This window comes from Anastrepha obliqua, chromosome 5, assembly GCF_027943255.1.
Source record: "Anastrepha obliqua isolate idAnaObli1 chromosome 5, idAnaObli1_1.0, whole genome shotgun sequence".
NCBI classification, from domain to species: domain Eukaryota; kingdom Metazoa; phylum Arthropoda; class Insecta; order Diptera; family Tephritidae; genus Anastrepha; species Anastrepha obliqua.
The window spans coordinates 49,692,892-49,712,260 of NC_072896.1; the positions used below are offsets into that span (position 1 = coordinate 49,692,892).

Here is a 19,369-nt window from a genome sequence, read left to right on the forward strand (position 1 = left end):
GTGCCGAATGGAAAGCCCTAGACGAGCCACCATCCAAAAAATTTCGTTTGCAGAGGTCAAAAATCAAGTCCATGCTCATTTGTTTTTACGATGCCAAGGGAATTGTCCACAAGAAGCTCGTGCCAACGGGCCATCTTGGCGTTTTGAAGCGTTTGTTGCATCGCATTCGTCGAATTCACCCTGAATACCGCGAAGGAGGAAGCTGGCGCTTATCGCATGATAATGCACCATCTCATCGATCCACTCTTGTGACTGATATTTTGACTAGAAATCGCATTTTAATCATCGATCACTCGCCGTATTCGTCTGATATCGCTCCCTGTGACTTCTACCTATTCGGAAAATTGTATTTGGCCATGAAAGGAAAACGTTTTGCGTCCGTAGAGACCATCTAAAAGGCTTGTACCGACATCCGGTCAAGGACATTCCGGTCAATGACCTGAAACACTCGTTCGAAAAGCTTTTATATCGCGCAAAACAGTTTATCAAGGCCAGAGGGGACTACTTTGAATAAATAAACTCGAAGTTATCAGAACAAAGCTCCTGTCGCTTTTATTTTAGCTCAGTCTTGTTTATTTTGGACTTCACCTTGTATATGAGAATTATTTATCAAAATAACAAAATTCAAAATATTTTATTTTATCTATTCCTTAGCGCTATACAGAATTATGGCGAACATTATTCTAGCACAGGCGGCTTTGAAACAAATGCCTTCTTTAGATCGCTAAGCGATTTCTTTGGTATATTTATGTTGTCGCTGTTTATTGGCGCCACAATGGGCTGTTTTACGGCATTGATATCCTTTTTGAATACAATTTATTTAATTTAACATCTTTAAGGGGTTATATACAGTTAGAAGGCCGAAAAAAAAAACTAATTTTCCAGAATTTTTTCTGAGAAAACTTTTAAATTTGTTGATCTAAAAATCTGTGCACATATTATTTTATCTTTTAACTGTATTTGAAGACTTAGTACTAGTAAAAATATTTATTTGGAAAGGAGCTGCAGCTGATCTCCGGGAACTCCTCTCAAAAAAGACGTTTTGCGGTGACCACTAATCTCTGAACTGGATCCACTGAAATTAAAAGACCAAACAGATTTCGTTAAAGCAATGTTAAATCTAGTAATTAATAGTTAGAAGGAATAAGCTAAATAAACTTTTTTTGACAAAATGGCGATTTCTCAAAAAAAAATCGATTTTTGGTTAAAATTTCGGCCTTAAATTGTTTATAAAAAAAAAATTTAATCGGTGAGAAAAAATCTTCGATAAATTACTAAAAAATATATTTAAGAAGCTCGTGGTAAAATTTGAGACTAATCGATTCAGCCGTTTTCGAGTAAAGTTGGTCACCGACTTTGAAAAACACCATTTTGAGAAAAATGCGTTTAACTCTCAAGCACTCTGAAACGCCTTTTAAAATTTGTGTGTAACTTTGAAAATATTCACCGGAACGATATTAAATGTTCTGTGTGTATTCTTAAATATATGTACATTGAGAAAAAAATAAAAATAAAAAAATACAAAATCGATTTTTGGAAAATTCTAACTGTATATACATACCCCTTGATATTTATTACTATATTTAAAATTTGATTTATTTATTTTCCTAATTTTATAACTCTTCCACCTTCTTTGAATTAATATATTTTTAATAACTGGGACATAATTTCCTTAACTGCCACTGCACTTGACAAAGTTCACCCGCGTACGTGAGTTTCCGCTACTCGAATCTGCACTCTTCGTACTCATGTCGTATAGTACTTTCCTAATTGCGGAAGCTTCTGAATTGACTGGCGTTGTGGCTGTGCTCTTTTGCGGTATTTGTCAGGCGCATTATACCTATAACAATCTATCGGAGGATTCACGCACACGCACAAAGGAGATATTTGAATTGTTGAATTTCTTGGCAGAGAATTTCATATTTTCATACATTGGCGTTTCGATGTTTACCTTCCCCAAGCATCACTTTGATGCTGTTTTTATAATAACTGGCTTTGTAAGAGACACAATCGTTTTAATACCAGTGAACACTTTTAATTAATTTATACATTTTTTCACCTTCACAGGTGACCGCGGCCATTGGACGCGCTGTTAATATTTATCCACTTTCTTGGCTATTGAATTTGAATCGTAAACCGAAAATATCTTCGAATTTCCAACACATGCTCTTCTTTGCCGGTATGACATAGATATTTTCATGCACATATACATACATTCAAATATCTATGCGTAAATTTGTATGCTTTTCCAGGCTTGCGCGGCGCCATGTCCTTTGCCTTGGCTATTCGTAATACCGTTTCCGAGGCACGTCAAACGATGTTGACCACAACCTCGTTAATTGTGATTTTTACAGTCGTCATACAGGGTGGTGCATCCAATTTTCTACTGAATTGGCTCAAAATACCGTAAGTTCAAGTTGTATTTAGATAGCAGACTCGCATACAAATTTCAATCTCTTTTCATGCAGCGTTGGCGTCGACGAAGAGACTGAACAGCTAAATAATTATCGCGTACGCAGTGTGAGTATTGCATTTTATGTGTTGTAATTGTAATGTAATTCAACAATTGGTTTTGGGTTTCATTTTATTTAATTTGTCTAGCATAAGTGATTGTGTGTAAATGAATTGCAGCTGTTTGCTTTAATGCGCCTGTAAATTTGTAATTTTTATCAAACAATTTATCATTTCAAATTACTGCTAACATTACAGGCGATGAGAATTTACAATTGAAATCAATTATATTGAATTTTAATAAGCCTCTAATTTGACATACTACATACAAACCAATGCTAATGTGAAAACTAAAAAAACTTTTGAACGACAATGTTTTTTCTCTAAATTCAAAGCATGGCAACTTAACGGACCCAGTTTATTAAACAAAGATAAAGTATAGGTGTGTGCATATATATACACGTCAGTTGATTGATAGAAAAGTGGGATTTGTTTTCTATATCAACTAAGTGCCAGGTATTATTAATATCATACTTCCCGAACCACTTTAAGTATGTACTTATTTCTGGTTCTTCATTTGACTGAGTTCACACATTGAAAAATTAACAGTTGCATACAAAAACGTATTTATTCAAATATTTACTCACTTTTTAGAGTTTATTAATACCTATGCCTGCAATCAGTAGTCTCTATTAGTGACTCTTGGGCACTAACGCAACTAGTGGCCGCTTTCTGAACCACTGAGCTAATATTTTTAACCCTCTGTTGGGTACCTGGATCTGACCAGACTGGCTTTTTCGACTTTGAACGTGAATTTAAGATATTTCTATTACATCATAGCTAACTTAGCGGTAGGCTAATCACCTACCCTGTCAGAAATCAAAATAGATTAACGAAACCAACGCAAGACTGAGTCTTACCGAGGCCCTATGCTCCCGAGAGGAGTGAACAAGGAGAAAAAAAATTATAGCTAACGATTTGAGCTTCCAGGTAGCTTCCTAAAATTTAATTTTCTATCGATTTATGCATATAATCGTTTTAAAAGGATCCTCAAACAGGATGAAAAAAGATCAGCTAACGATTTGAGCTTCCAGGTAGCTTCCTAAAATTTAATTTTCTATCGATTTATGGATATAATCTTTTAAAAAGGATCCTCAAACAGGATGAAAAAAGGCCAGCTAATGATTTGAGCTTCCAGATAGCTTCCTAAAATTTAATTTCCTATCGATTTATGGATATAATCTTGTAAAAAGAATCCTGAAACAAGATGAAAAAAGGGTAGCTAACGATTTGAGCTTCCAGATAGCTTCCTAAAATTTAATTTTCCATCGATTTATGGGTATAATCTTTGAAAAAGGATCCTCAAACAGGATGAAAAAAGGCCAGACTCAAAAGAAGTTAAATATAAATATTTCTTGTTGTAACTGCATAAATATTTCCCCTAAATGTTTGGTGAATGCTGCTGTAGGGCAGGTCCTGGGTCGAATATAAATCCGAGTGGTTTCATAAACGTAGACCCAACTTTTGTGCGAGCATAATTCCTCATAACCTGCGTCATCTCTCAATTTTTCAAAATTACTCATTTTGTAAGCAAATAAACGCAGCATTCCAGTTTCGATACATAAGTGTGGTCGTATGACATAGCTTAACCCTGTGGGTACTTTTAACGTATCAGAACCTCATGCATTTATTTGACTAAATTCGCACATTAATGCATCGTCACTGATTTGCGACCCTCGCCGACACCATCAGAAGACATACAGCCCCAGATTATAATTCTGCCTCCCCCCATGCTTAACAGTGGGTACCACGCAATCTGTATGGTAACTTCTCCGTCGCCTCACAAACATCAAACCAGGTGTTCCAAATACCCGTAGGAAAGGAAAAAAACAATTTTGTAGGATTTGTGTTATTTCCTCCAAATTAGAGTAGGGTAAGGAGGTGTGGTTGTTTGATACTATATTTTAAAATGATGTAAACTAAGGCTCCCTCAAAATTCAATTCATCAGACCAGAGAACATTCGACTAATGTTGACGTCGGAGAGCCCATTCTAAACGCTTTTTCCAAGTTTTTTCTGAAAGCCACGGCTTCTTTCGGTCTTTGCATCCTTATAAACGTGATTCCAGAAGCCTTCTTCTAGTTGTTTTTGTGCCACGTGGCAATTTTTATGAAAAACTTTCTCATGGCAGAAATACACTCGAGGTGTCTGACAATGCCGGCCAAGAGGCGATGGCTATTAGAAACATCTTTTTTTATAATTTTATGTTTCATGTTCACATTGGCTAACGAGCTTGAGAACTACCGAATGGTAGTCACGCACGAAGCTATTCTGCTACGATGGTCGTATTGGTAAAGATGCCGCAGCCTCTCTAGGCAAGGTGCCCGCTACTTCGTTCCCAGTTAAACCCCTGTGCCCCAGAACTCATATGACCCGGATGCGATTATGCGTTCTTAACAAATTCAGTTTCTCGATACACTCAAAGACCAGTGAGGACTTAACCGCACAGGATGGCAGTGCCTTGAGTACCCACCTGACTGCCGCTCAGAATGGCAATTCACTCATTTATCATCGCTGTTAACCATTTACCGCTACCCATTTTAGAATATAACTCAAAAAATAATAACAAGTGATTGCTGCGCTTGAAAAATCTGAAAGCAGAATAAACAAATAACGGTTAATTTATAGGATAGGATAGTTTTCTACTAAAATGAAGAGAGTATAAAAACTTTCAGTGCTCATGAGAGTGATACTCGTTCAATCTTTCAGAGAATCAAAGGCAAGAGGTTTAGTATTTCAAATCCGATCAATTGACGCACAGTGTACAGTATGCACATACTCTGCTTATGTTTATGAATGAATTATTTTGAAAGTAGCACATTTTTACGCTTATATTAAAATAATTGTACTACTCTCAGCATTCATTCATAAAATATTCGAATTACACTTCAATCGCACCAATTTCAAACACAATTTATATGTATGTAATTTTTGTATGTACTCTTGCGAATTACTAATTACCTGATTGATTAATTTTCTTTATTGCAATTTTAATTCTAATATTTTTTCTATCGCCTCTATTACTACCGCATCATCCCACACATCCAATTATGCAAATACACCAAATCGAAAATAAAATTACCCAATAAAGGTTTATAATTCAATGGAAAATACAGCGGCTGCGGTATGTGCACTATTCATTCATAAGCTTCATATGTAAAACGAAAAAAAAAAACAACAAAAACAAATTACAATTGGGAATTTTTTGTTATTATTATTTATTTTTAATTCTGTTGGTGTTATTGTTTGAATTCACTCACTTTAACTAAGTCTTTTACAGCACAGTTGACTATGAAGAGTCTTTTGGTGGTTATTCTAATAATTTAATTCTAAATATTGTCTAAATTTGGATAATCACATTTATTATTCATTTATTTTGCACGCACAAATTACAAACATACATACATTCATATATACGAGCCTACCGACATTGTCTTCCATGTTTAAAACTGAGCGAAATGATGGACTACAGAGAAAAAATACCCAAACAAAGAAACTTAAATCTTGGCAAAAAATTGAAGCCATAAAAAGATTGTAGAACAGTTTAAAATATATTGATTGTTTTTTAATCGTATTGTCAAAAACAACGGTATCTTTCAATAACATATTACAAAATATATTATTATTTTTTTTTTTTGGTTCTACTGATAAAAAAGAACTTTGAGATTAACGATATGTTTACATATTTATTTTTTCTATGGTTATTAAAATTAAAAAGAGTGTATAATACGATTTTTGAGTTAACTAAAGAAAAATATTTCATCGACCTTTACGGTCACGGCACACACAGTTCTTCGTATTGTCTAGTCATAGATCCCTTGGCTTATGGAGCTGGTTGCTGTATTTCTTCTCCGCTTTGCATCGGTTATGTTGGTTCCCAATTTCAAGCTCCTCTGCGAGTGAGATTTCAATGTGGATTTGGGCGTGAGTGAGCATTTGGCTTGCCCTGGCGATCTTGGTGGCCAATCCACTGGTTCGAGCCGATGCAGTACATCCATTGTTTCACGGGCTGTATGAGAAGTAGCGCCGTCTTGTTGGAAACAAATGTTGTGAAGATCACGGGCTTAAATTTCTGGCGTTCCAAATAGTCGTTTACCATGGCGCGATAGCGTTTGCCATTCACTGTTACATTGGCGGCAGCCTCGTCTTCGAAAAAATATGGGCCGATGATTCCTCCAACCTATTCGCCACACGAAACGGTTGCTTTCAATGAACGTAATGGCTGTTCTTGAATAGCTTCAGACTGCTATTCAGCCCAAATTCGGCAGCTTTGCTTATTGACGTAGCCATTAAGCCAAAATGGGCCTCATCGCTGAATACTGAACGCGCGACGAACACTTTTCAGAGAGCGTCGGTTATCATAAGTAGAAAAAGTAGCTATTAGAGAAAGTATCTATAATCTGTTTGCTCACCCTTTAGTTACTTCAAATATTATTGGCTCTTGCCCCATTCTTCTTGACTCGACTCCTGCTTTATCAGAATTGCGGAAATATGGGGCCGCGTAAGCGGTTTACGCGCCAATCAGGAAGAAGAAGACCTTTCGTTAGTTGACATCAACGACGGCAACTGTTGAATAAACCGTCCTAGACGCAGGTTTGTAAGGCTTCTTTCGCGTCTTTAAGTGCATACATCTTGAAGTCATGCTACTCCGCCTAACCACAAGACTTCTGCTAAATGGTCTCATTGTTTTATCGAGATATTCGTAGTATTTTCCTGCAAATGCTAGACTTTTCACCAACTCCCCGAGCGCTGTAGCTCAATATTTTTAGGTAATTATATTAGTTGCTACTGCATCATTTAGTGTACCTTTAACAGGCCACCCAAGCTGTCGTGCAGAAAAAAATAAATAAAGCCAAAACAAATAGGCAGTAATTCACGATGTACAGAATGGAGAGTGGTGGCCAAGATCAGACCGTTAGCCGGCTCTCAGCGATGTTGAAGGAATTACCTGATTGGCTGATCCGACATAAAAGATCGGCAGACCAGAGTCTTACCAGAGTATCACTCCCGTACACTCAGAACAATTATCCTTAAATTGCTTTTTTTAGATTCTCAAACAAGTGAAGCGTCTTCCAAGGTGTGATCTACGCTATAGACAAAGCAACAAAAACGAAAAGACTAATGGACTTACCTCTTAGATAGTCAAGCAACGATCAAGGTACTGGCCTCAGCGCTTATCAATTCAAGATGTGATAAAAATACAGGAGATCACTCTCGCTTATTCAACAACACAACACCACACTTTGTTGGGTCCCCGGCCACTCTGCAGTGGAGGGAAATGAAAGAGCGGATGAGTGGGCAAGGAAAGGCTCTGAGCTTGACCTTCGGCGAGTGGTAGACGACTGTAAATTGCGATTGTCTTGAGCGTAGTCACGGAAACCCAAAGAAGGTGGTCTCTAACTACTAACTGCAGGGTCTCCAAAGCGCTCTGGCCATAAATGAGTCTTAAAAGGACAAAATGTGGGCTTGGATTAAAAAAATCAGCTACCAGCATCCTCACAGATGTTATAACGGGTCACTGCGCTATTGGAACCCTAGCCAGAAGAATGGGTATACCTCACAATGACTTCGGCAGGAGTTGTAGATATGAAGAAGAAATTGAGTTGGTACAACACCTCCTCTATGGATGTCCTGCACTTGCCCTGCCGTGCCAAATATAGGGTTTTCCAATAGCAGGTGTTATTTAAATATATAAAAGGCTATCGAGAGATGATTAACGATTTTTTATGGCCGCAATTGGATGGTATTGATCTGGACAACGTTTATTTTGAACAAGACGGCGCTACATGCCACATAAGCAACGAAACCATTGATCTTTTACGGGAAAAGTTTCTGGATCGTGTTATCTCTCGAAGAGGTGATCACAATTGGTCAACGAGATCTTGTGATTTAACACCTTGTGACTTTTTTCTTTGGGACCACGTGAAAAAGAAAACGAATATTGTTCTGTAAGCGTGGTCGTGGTGCTCATTTGTCTGATGTTATTTTCCATTATTAACGGCATGCCTTCCTCTTTTTAATGAAATAAACTTCCGATCATTTATATTAAAAAATATAATTTTTCTTTGAATATCAAAATAACACCTCTTATTAACAAACCCTTTATCTTAGCGATTATTACTTTGAAGACCTGGAAAGTTTGCAAAATGTCTCACTGGAGGGACCAGTTGCCTTCTTAAAAAGTTATAAGTGATTTAAGCAACTTAGAGGATGGAAATCTTATGCAGGTAACACAATGGACCTTGGGGCCACCGAGTGTCTTGTCTAAGACAAGCAACCGGCCTAAACTAAGCTAAGCTAACCTAGACAATGACTTAGCTTATAGGAGAACCCGGCAAGAAATAGTGATTCCTTCACAATCGGCAATTGTTAGTTCGTTGCCTTCATCAAGCCCAAGCTTATTTTCACAATTTCTTTGTGTCTTTCGCTTTTTCATTGTGGCATAAGGTCATTCTCAAGTTTAAGGCAAATTTAAAATTTAAATTTTGTATTCGCTTTATTGGCTATTTAACTGCAATCTGATTAATTCAATAAAAAATAAACTACACAAAAATTGCTATCCGTTCGCTCAGTTGTAAACATTTAATCAGTAAAGGATTAGTTAGAGGATTGTAAATTTTTGTGTTTTCATGTACAATACACGCAGTCAATCGATACGGGACTCAATTTGGGCCAGCTGCCTATGTCACGTCGACGCAGCTCCTTGGTAAGGATACGTGTCTTTACGCGTTATAAGCCTCTTAATACATTTTGATTTTAATTTTTTTACTATTCAATGCAGATTACACCCATAAATATTTTTTGTTGTTGTTGTTGTTTTGCATTGTTTTCGAAATTGCCCTGCCTTTGCACTCAATACACAAAAGTAAAAATATAAATTTTTATTTACTTATATTTTTTCTATTTATATACATAAATATTTACTGCCTCATATTTTATGCCATTTTCAACGTTACTCGTAATCGTATTTTATTTGTTTTTTGGTACATGTAACTTATTTGAATTCGTTATTTGCTTTAGCCTTTCGCAGTTGCGTTATAGTTTCGCTTATCTCATACTTTATATTTGTATATGTACATATAAGTATGTATGTATGTGTTTTTACTTGATTAGTTTCTGTTGAATATCCTTGCAGAAGTTTACTAGAATTTTAAAAATTAGTCTGATGCATATTTGCAGGATGTCGATGTAGATGTAGAAGGAGCCGGAGGACTTGGTGATGCCAGTGCACAGGCCGCCATAAATGCAAAACGCAATGAGAAGGCATTTTTGGCAAGGATATGGGGCAATTTCGATACCAAGTAAGTACTTACATTATATATTTGTTGTTTTATTTTTTCATTTTTTTTTTCTTGTAAAACATGGGATTTGAGTTCAGTTTTTTGAAAATGTGTGATGTGAAGATGAAGTAAACAAGAATTTTGTAGTTTGTATTTTATACAGAAATGTGTGTTTTTTTAAGTAAAAAAATAAGTAGAAGTAGTATTCACGGAAGGGAATAATGAGAGGACCAAATTCAAGTAAACGACAAGTTTTAGAAAAAATAACTGATTAAAATTAACGTCGGCATTTTATTTAATGTTTCAATATTTTGTGGAAGAACACGCGCTAATTATGCCGACCACTCGTCAAGACATTAAAGCAATCAGTTTTCTGACGGTATTTTGATAAATTCCACCCACATTCCATTTAGTTCGGCTTGCATATTTCAACTGTTTCACATTGCCTAACTGTCACCCACTGTTGAAAACTTGTTTGGATAATAAGCTCCAAAGAGTTTCTATCGACTTGAGGTCTGAACTGCAAGCGAGCCATTCATATTATGAAATACCACGCGACTCGAAAAACTCCTTAGTTGTTTTCGCGCTATGAACTGCTGCGTTCTTCTTCTTAATTGGCGCGATGACCGTGCTACACCGGCGCCAGTTGTACAAACCAAGTGAAGCCAAGTCCTTCTCGACCTGATTCTCTGCCTTTGCTACCACCAGCAGGTACCGCATCGAATAATTTCAGAGCTTAAGTGCTTTTATCCACTTGGACGACATGCCTAGCCAACGTGGCCGCTGGATCTTTATTCGCTGCTATGTCGTCGTAAAGCACATCGTTTCATCGCCTGCGATACTCGCCATCGGCCGCCATCGTGGAAGAATCCAAAAATCTTCCGCAGAATCTTTCTCTCAAACACTCCATGATGAGAGTTTTGTGTTATTGCGTTACCTTGTTGAAATACCCATTCGAATTCGCTTATTTCATCTCCGAAATTAATAAGAGCTTCACACAACAGCTCAATGTTTTTTCGGCATTTATTTAGTTAGAAATAACGCAAATTGCGATCTTACCATCACAGCCCAAGTCATTAGCGAACCGCCGCAGAAGTTTGAGGTTATTCGCGTTTCTTCGCTTTCCGCTTGTCGTGCCAATACTTTTTAAAATTGTCGAGAACATCAAGGCAAAACTTATTTTCATCAGAAAATAATACAATTTACCATTTATCGTCCCGAAATTGGTATTGTATTTTTCAGCAAATTTTATCCTTGCTGGTTTATGGCGCATTTTTAGCATTGGCTTGGAAGTGCGTTTAATTAACATTTTCAAGGTGTTCGTTAGCTTTTAAAAGTTATTGAATACGCCTTGTCAAAACTTCCAGATTAAGTGAGCGCCGAATTTCCGACGGGTTGTGCAACTTCTTCGCGACAAGTCGACGTATTTCTCTAAAGTCTTTGAGAAAATATTGGTTTTCTCCCAGAAGATTTCTTCTTTCCATATTTTTCATGTAATTTTAGTAATGCAGCCGTACATTTTTATTAGTTTTCTCAACTACTTTACTTCATTTTCAAGGTAAGCTAGGGCTTTTCCGGAATCCTTTTCTATTAGTTTCTTTTCACGACCCATTAATGAAATTTACTTATTATTAATTATATTATTTACTTTATTTCAATGAACTCATTTTTTCCGGTTAATTAAAATGTTCTCATGTTCGCTTTATTTCGATTATGCAGTTATAATTATTCTTATACAAATGTTTCCAAAGTTTTGTGACTAATCTATGCTTGGGAAATGGAGTTAGTGCTCTTATGCCGGTCTGACTCGACAATTTCCATGAGTTTACCAACGTTTTCGACGATTGGCTAGAGTAGAAAAGGCGGAAAACTTAGCTGTTGCATTCTATACTCTATATCGTTCATAAATAGCCTATGTGTTTCTGCCTGCGTGCCTAGATTTTACAATCTGTTCATATTTGTATTGAGGAATGTCTAGAATTTTCTTTTTCTCCAAAGCAGTCCTAGGCAGGCAATAGACAGATATATTTTTCGAGAAGTTTCGGTAAAAGTTCGTCCCTAAGCAACTTTTTTCATATGCCGCATGGTATATTGCTGCGTCTTTCCGGAACGATTTAGTACTTAGCCGATTGGAATTTACGTGAGGAGTCAACAGTACCGTTAGTTTCACGTCCTTTTAGCTATTCGTATGATTTAAATTCCAATTGATCTGCAGGCCATTCACCAAACGTGAACATTTAATATAGTAACTTCAAATATAGCCACGTCATATCGAGAAATTTGGACTCCCGGAACTATATTTTTCTATAGGGAGTCGTCATATAAGTACTCAGTGCCTTAAAACTGTAGGTCCATTCATTATATTATATATACAGCGTTGCTCTATCGTGTAAAATTGTACTGTATTGCATAAAATAGTATCTGTGTACTTGACAAATATCAAAGGTGACATAAACATGATACCATCTAATAATTATTTACTACTGACATCTAGGTGTCACTTTTGAAAGATTCTTTATATATATTAGTTTGGAGAAAAAGAAATCCATAATTTTTGCGTAAAATTGTTGCGCAAATGGTGCAAAACTGTTGATTTTTAGCCCCCGGGCGATGCTACGACTACCAACATGCCGATCAACTTCGATTATTTCTGCGATTTTATCACCATAATTGCACGTAATTAGCTGTTACAGTATCAGCATCATAAACACCATTTCCAATTTGAGCGGCCTAGCTTGCATTTTTGCCTTTATTAACGAAAAACTGTAAAATGTTCCGAAATTTCTCTTTGTTGACTTCCATTGTTTACACCCTGTAACTCACAAAATATTTTTTGTAGTGTGAAATGTCAGCTTGACAACTTACAACTTACTTTACGAGATATCGATCACTACAGCCGTCCACCGAGAAAATAATGTATTTATGTTTCCCCAAATTAATATAAATTCAAGATGTCCGCGCACTTCAACAAAATAGTATTGCTGCCGAAAGTTCTATAGGTCTAAAACAAACACGCGTTACAATTAAAACGTAGAAAAAAGCAGCACTGATTTATATTTGAGTATCTTATAATTTCATTTATTTTAAATTCACTTCCTTTTTACTTACTATCCAGATATATGAAACCGTTGCTGACGCATTCACGACCAACACTACTCGAAACGTTGCCCGTTTGCTGCAATCCCGTGGCGCGCTTACTCACCACAACGGAGCAACTGACACAGGTATGAATAACAGCAAATACTAAGTGGAATGCTTTCCCATTCCTCAATTCAAACACCATTCTATTGCGTTTTCATATAAACTGCTAATATTTAGCTCTTTAATTTTGATATTTCCCCCTTCTTCTGGCACTTACAAACTCGATTTACTACAAATTTCATTTCTGCATTTCTTGTCATCTCATTGCATGCTAAATTGGCTAATGGCTATGGCTACCACTCACATATGTAACTTCACATGCAAACACATACATACAAATATGTACACGCTCACATGTGTACCCGTATATTGCCAACTTCAATTATAAATGATTGATTCATTGATTGCCACGCGCTTATATGAATTAAGGACGGTGGCGGTTTGCGTCGCTCCGATTCCGATTCGGACATTTGCATTGATGATGAGAATTTCGGTGCGTCCTCAACGAATGGCAATGGCGCTGCCGGCGCCAATGGAGGTAGTGGAGGCTCAGCCGGTGCGGGTCCGCGTCGCAACTCGATTAATCGTGTAAGTATACGCTTTGTCGCGGATGATCGCAGCCTCTTTGCTAGCTACAAAAATCGTGATTGAATTATATATGTATTGATACATACATATATCTTGTACTGACATACACATACTTATATTAGTATGCAACTAAGACTAACTGAGCGAAAAAGAAAAATAAAAAAACTTAACGTTAACGGAGATTAATATAACACGAATATTAGTGCTATTCAAATTTAAAATTTAGACAATTTTATTAGCATTTATTTGAATTGAGAAATTGCGCTAACTCTATGGTATTGGAGTAATGAAGTAATAAACAAAAATGAATTTGTTGAAAAAAAAAAATGTTAAGGCGTGTGTATAAAGTATGCAGTATTTTTAGTATAATAACTAATCTAAATCTTCAAGCAACTACCTTCTGATCTACTTATTTTCTGTAACTGCCACACAGTTGCACGCCGTAGACTTTTAAAAATGACTTTTTTGTTGTTAATGTTTTAATTTCTCCAAAGATTCGCTTAGTTTGCCATTTGCCATATTCAAACAAGTGAATAGGTGCAAGCACTAAAAATTATTAAATGTAAAACATATTTAAGATTTTTTTTATTTTGATTTGAAATCTATTAATTGAATTTTTATTTCTTAAACAACTTCTAATTTTTTTGCGTTGAACGCAGCACACACTGAATAATCTCGTAACAAACTTAACACCTACAACTTATGTACTTAACTTTATTCTGTTAATACGGTTAATGTTATTGTTATGTATTTATTGTTATATAAAAATATTATGTATATTTTGCATGTGAAATAAAACAAAATCAAATTAACCTAAATATGATTAAAACAATTTTCTTTTTTCATCTGCTGTATTTCTGTATTTTTCTTTCGAATAACCCACCACATATGGACACTTATTGTTAATTAATTGAATTGAACTGAAAAATACTAAACTTAAAATTTTTACGCATTAATTATATTTATATATGATTTATTAAATTATGATTATTTATATGATGAAAACATGTTTATAACTTGTAACAATTAAAATGCGAAATTCAAAACAAAAAATTCTATTTCAACGCTTGCAGCAAGCGAATTTTTTGAATGAAGCTAATCAATTGATAACAGATCTTAGTTTAGTTACTAACAACTTTATGTGAAGCAAATACTTACAAAAAATCTATTATTGGTTACACAAATGCTTAAATGTATAAAATTCCATGTACTTGTACTCAACTTCACAGTACATGAAAACATACACGCATTTTAAACGCTACATGGCATCTGTATCTTACATAAATACCTATGTACATTCAGACACAGCTATATAATCAGTTTTTTTCAAAACTTCCGTAATTCAAATATATTTTACTAAAACTACTCACTAAAACACAAATAAATTCATTTCAGCTTCTCACAGACAGTTATTGTTGTTGTAAAAAAAAACTTCTCAATAAATTTTGGGTTATGCTGCTGAAGTGGCATTCTCTGGCAGATATTAAAATAGAGCTCAGCTTCTCACAGGCAGTTGTTGTTGTGCAAATAATACACGTCTCCATAAAATTTTGGTATATGCTGCTGCAGTGACCGTTCCTGGCAGTTATTGAAATACTTCCTCACTAAAACTCACATAAATTCATTTGAGCTTCTCACAAGCAGTAGTTCTTCATAAATTTTAGGTTAAGATGCTGAAGTGACATTCCCAGGCAGTTGTTGAAATATTTCCTAACAAAACTTTGTTACTAAAACTTTAGTAAACTCATTTCTCATAAGAAGTTGTTGCTGTTGTTGTAAAAAAAACGTCTGCATTAATTTTAGGTTATGCTGCTAAAGTACCAGCTCCTTGCAGTTATTGGAATATTGTGCACAAAACTTTCTCACTAAAACTTAAATAAATTCAGCTTAGCTTCGCACAAGCAATTGGTGTTGTTGTTGTAAGAACATAATACATTCGCCATAAATTTTGATTCGGTAAAAAAAACGCTTGTTTAAATAATATTTTCTTTAGTTTTCATTGCAAAATATTGAAAATTGAGCGAGTAACAGTGAATCTCATGAGGCGGCTGGAAAACAGTAGTTTTGAGGTGTACTTCACACATAATCATAATAGCAACAAAATTATCCAATCCCAGGAGACTCCAATGCTCCTTCTACTTGAATGCAGCGCTATAGCGCGGAGTAGATTGAGACATCCGGCCAATTGCAGCCAGAAGAAAGGCACATACGCTCAATCCAACACAGCTCGATCATGAATTTAACAAGGGAACTGGGTCTGGATGAGGTACTGTGATGAGTAGAGGGCACAAAAAACCATGTGGTTGAAATGCAAATCTCAAATCAATCTACATATGTATGTATGCATATCTAACAGATAAATCAAAATGTATTATTCAAGGAAGGATTTATTTCGTTTTTTTTTTTGTTATAATTTATGAGCAGCCAAAAAACCGGGTTTCGCTAAAAAACAAATTAGGCCAACATGTACAAAAACCCATCCTGTAGCAGCGGATGCTCAACTTCACTCATAACTTCATTCATTTTGATACGATCGACTTGAATTTCTGACACGTTCTGTATTCATTTAAAATTAATAAAAGAACAAAAACAAATGCAAACAAAGTTTGAATACCTTACTCCATTTCAGTTACTATTGTTTTTGTAGCGTTGCCAACTGTTTTTCGCGCTTCATCTAGTATCAAAAATAGTTATTTTTTTTAATAATCATAGGGTATCATTTTTTGGACATTTGTTAAGGAAAATTAAATTTAGGAAAGAGTGCATTATTTACACGGGAATTCAATGTTAATTTTCAAAGCGTTTTTGTTTTTCTGTAAGTGTAAATATAAAATTAAAAAATAAATAAAAAAATTAGAAATAAATAAATTAATAAAATCAGAAAATAGCTGTTTTTTGCTCATAGAACCAAATTAGGGTGAAGCAACAAAAAAAAAATTTTTTAGAGCCATCCCAGTCTAACCTCCCTGACGTTAACCAAAGTAAATTTAACTTTTTTTACTTCCTTAAGGAACGGCCCTAAATAAATACACATAGGTACTAAAATAGATAATGCACTTGCCTAATAGACATATTTGTATAAATGTATGTATTTCATCTTTGTTTTACTAATATCTGGCTTCTTTGCAAACTCTTACATAATCCTCTAAAATGGTTTTCACAACTACTAACCAGTATCTCTTACAGTCCACACTTCAAGCTTCTTCTGCTAAATTCAAGTTTGCCTACACCTTCGTAATGTAGAAAAGTTCATACATATATTTTTTTATTTAACATATTCGTTTTTATATTCCATGTTTATTATTTTTTCTTACTTGCAGAGTGAGAACAGTCTTCGTGCGCATCATATATAACAAAAAAAAAGCAAAACGAGATAAAAAATTATAATTTTCTAATCTCATTGTTTGTAGACATACTTCTGTGGGTTGTAACAAAATTCTGTGTTTCGCTTGAATTTGGGTTTCTGCACTTATTTGTTTAAAGCACCATATAAAATTTAGTTCGACGCTGTTTGTAGTTATTTTAGGTTAAAAACAAAAGATTATCAAAAAGCTCTACAAAGCATATATCCACCTATTACTATTTATTTAATAATAAGCTATTAAAAGTATACATATACACTTACATATAATATGTATGAAAAAAAATTAAAGACAATTTGAATATTTGTTGTAATATTAAATATATTTTCTGAATTGTGATTTATTTTCTAATTGATTTATTTAAATTTAAATTTATGTTATATGTTTGTATGTAGATTGGTGATAAATAATTAATTTCGAATGTGTCTTAAATAGTTGATACAACCAAAAATGTAATGCACTCTAAGTGGAGTCTTATCTTTAAATATTTGCAATAAATCTTCAGCAGTGACTTCTTAAATGCAGTTCAAAGTTGATGATAGGTTAGGTTGTGATGGCTCGACACGTTATGGTAAGTTAAGAATAATGGAACGTTAACTTTGTCGCTACCTTTGTAATCGAATAGTGTGCGTAAGGCAAGGCGATTTGAATACAGAAGGTGGCGTCTTCTGAAAAGTTACTCGATTTTTCGCGATTTTGACAAGTGTGACTTCAGGCTTATTAACAATACAAAACAAACAAAAGAAGGAGAAATTACATGTTTGTGAAAATTCAGTGAATGACTTGGTTATATTGTAATTTGTAAGATTAAACCTAAACAAACTAATGAAAACAAAGGGCAGCACGTTAAATTGTGAAAGCACAAATTAATTTAAAGTCTTCAAATGCAATTTTTTGAGTTTCTATGCGGATGACGCCGTGACAAGAAAATATGTGTGTGTGCGTATAATTTCTTGTGTTTGGTTGTTGTTGTTGTAGCAGCATTTGTGTTTGGTAGTTCATATTGCTTTCGCCTACTCTTCCTCAAGACTAATCTATTCAAGGTGGGGACATTCGAGCAACACAACATTTTTTAAATTAGAAATATCAAGAGAAATAGAATAGAAGAATATAATGAATGATAAGTCTCGTTTTACTGTCATTTCTAAATTAAAGGCAAAATGAAGAAGACGAAATCAACTACTCTAATCGCACCTCTTTCTAATAGATACGCCTTGCTCTTCCTCTTCACAAACAAGTAATTCTCTTTCCTTTTATTTGTATATTCTCGGAGCTTGACAACACAGCGAATTCGGAAGGCACCATCTCTTATTCTATCATTTTTATTCGTTAGGCCACAAAATACGCTGCTGGTCACTTGAATGGCGCAGGCAAAACTTGGGGTGTTTCAAGCGCAATGTCTCGTCCACGATCCATTTTATGGAACACACTCAGGTTCATAATTATGATGCCACGTAGTGAGCTTCTGCTTATCTCTCCTAAAATCAGTGTGAACCTTTCAAAAGTGTTTGAAATTTCTGATAACCACAGTAAAATTTCAAGGCCATGCAACGTTTTGGACATTTTTGTTCGGCGAGAGAGAAAAAAGATATAACGTAGAGGAAAAGGAGAGAGAGAGCTATACCTTATATATATATCTTAAATACACTTTAGGCGTTTTTCCTTGGGGTTGCTAATTTCTAGTGAACAAACTAGTATTTTTTTTTTTTAATAACGTTTTTACTAACTAAAAATGGTTTTGAGTGATGAAAATCTTTATTTCAATAGCTGTATATTGCAGCTGTGTAGTTGCATTTGCAAAAATTATAACTCTTCTGATTACTTTTGCGTCCTTATCAGTTGTTCACAATGATCGCGCTGCTTGAGACTGAAACGGTTCAATTAGAATTGGTTATAATTTTATCACTACTTTCGAAAATTGAGGTTACCTCTTACTCACTTTTTATTGTTGATATCATTTAATTTCGCGAAAACAACAACAGAAGAAAGTATAAGTGGTGTCAACTATTAAAATATGTACATATTCCTATTTTTTCAAACTCGTAATATGTTCAGATTAAATAGAAAAACCCTAAACTAAGCGGTTGTAAGTGCGAGTTTTTTGTTAGTTGAATATAAGCAACAACGCCGAGGCAATTAAGGCAAGCCGAGCCAAGAGTAGTCAAAACTGTGGTAGATTTATATACTTTCGGCTTTGTTTCTGTATATATAGATATAATACGTATAATTACCATTTTACAAATTACTTTCGAAGGTGAAATTTAGAGTTGAATATTCATCTTCAACTTTGCTGTACGGTGAGCACCCAAGCTTAATTTTTTTTACTTAATTTTTAATTAATACAAGCTCACGCGCCCCATTGAGAATATAACTTAGGATGGTTCGCAAACCGGCACTTGTGCGCATTATTTTGGTAGCCTGTGCCTATAAACGTTAAATGAACTAGTTATTGCACTAAAATTACGTTATATGTAAGTCCGAAATTGTG

At 34.9% G+C, this 19,369-nt stretch overlaps 1 protein-coding gene across 2 annotated transcripts in view; it reads left to right on the plus strand.

Annotated features, from left to right (window-relative positions):
- The window catches only part of LOC129249404 (sodium/hydrogen exchanger 6), a 42,412-nt gene that overhangs the window by 19,130 nt on the left and 3,913 nt on the right, over nt 1-19,369 (plus strand). Inside the window, exons 5-14 of one of the 2 annotated variants that reach the window (XM_054889203.1) lie at nt 655-796; nt 1,689-1,997; nt 2,068-2,179; nt 2,253-2,406; nt 2,469-2,520; nt 5,602-5,634; nt 9,157-9,216; nt 9,672-9,811; nt 12,906-13,014; nt 13,361-13,519. In XM_054889203.1, coding sequence (XP_054745178.1) covers nt 655-796; nt 1,689-1,997; nt 2,068-2,179; nt 2,253-2,406; nt 2,469-2,520; nt 5,602-5,634; nt 9,157-9,216; nt 9,672-9,811; nt 12,906-13,014; nt 13,361-13,519 — 1,270 coding nt within the window. Of the gene's footprint in view, nt 1-654; nt 797-1,688; nt 1,998-2,067; nt 2,180-2,252; nt 2,407-2,468; nt 2,521-5,601; nt 5,635-9,156; nt 9,217-9,671; nt 9,812-12,905; nt 13,015-13,360; nt 14,150-19,369 lie in introns of those variants that run through there. The other variant, XM_054889205.1, reaches the window with a different exon arrangement.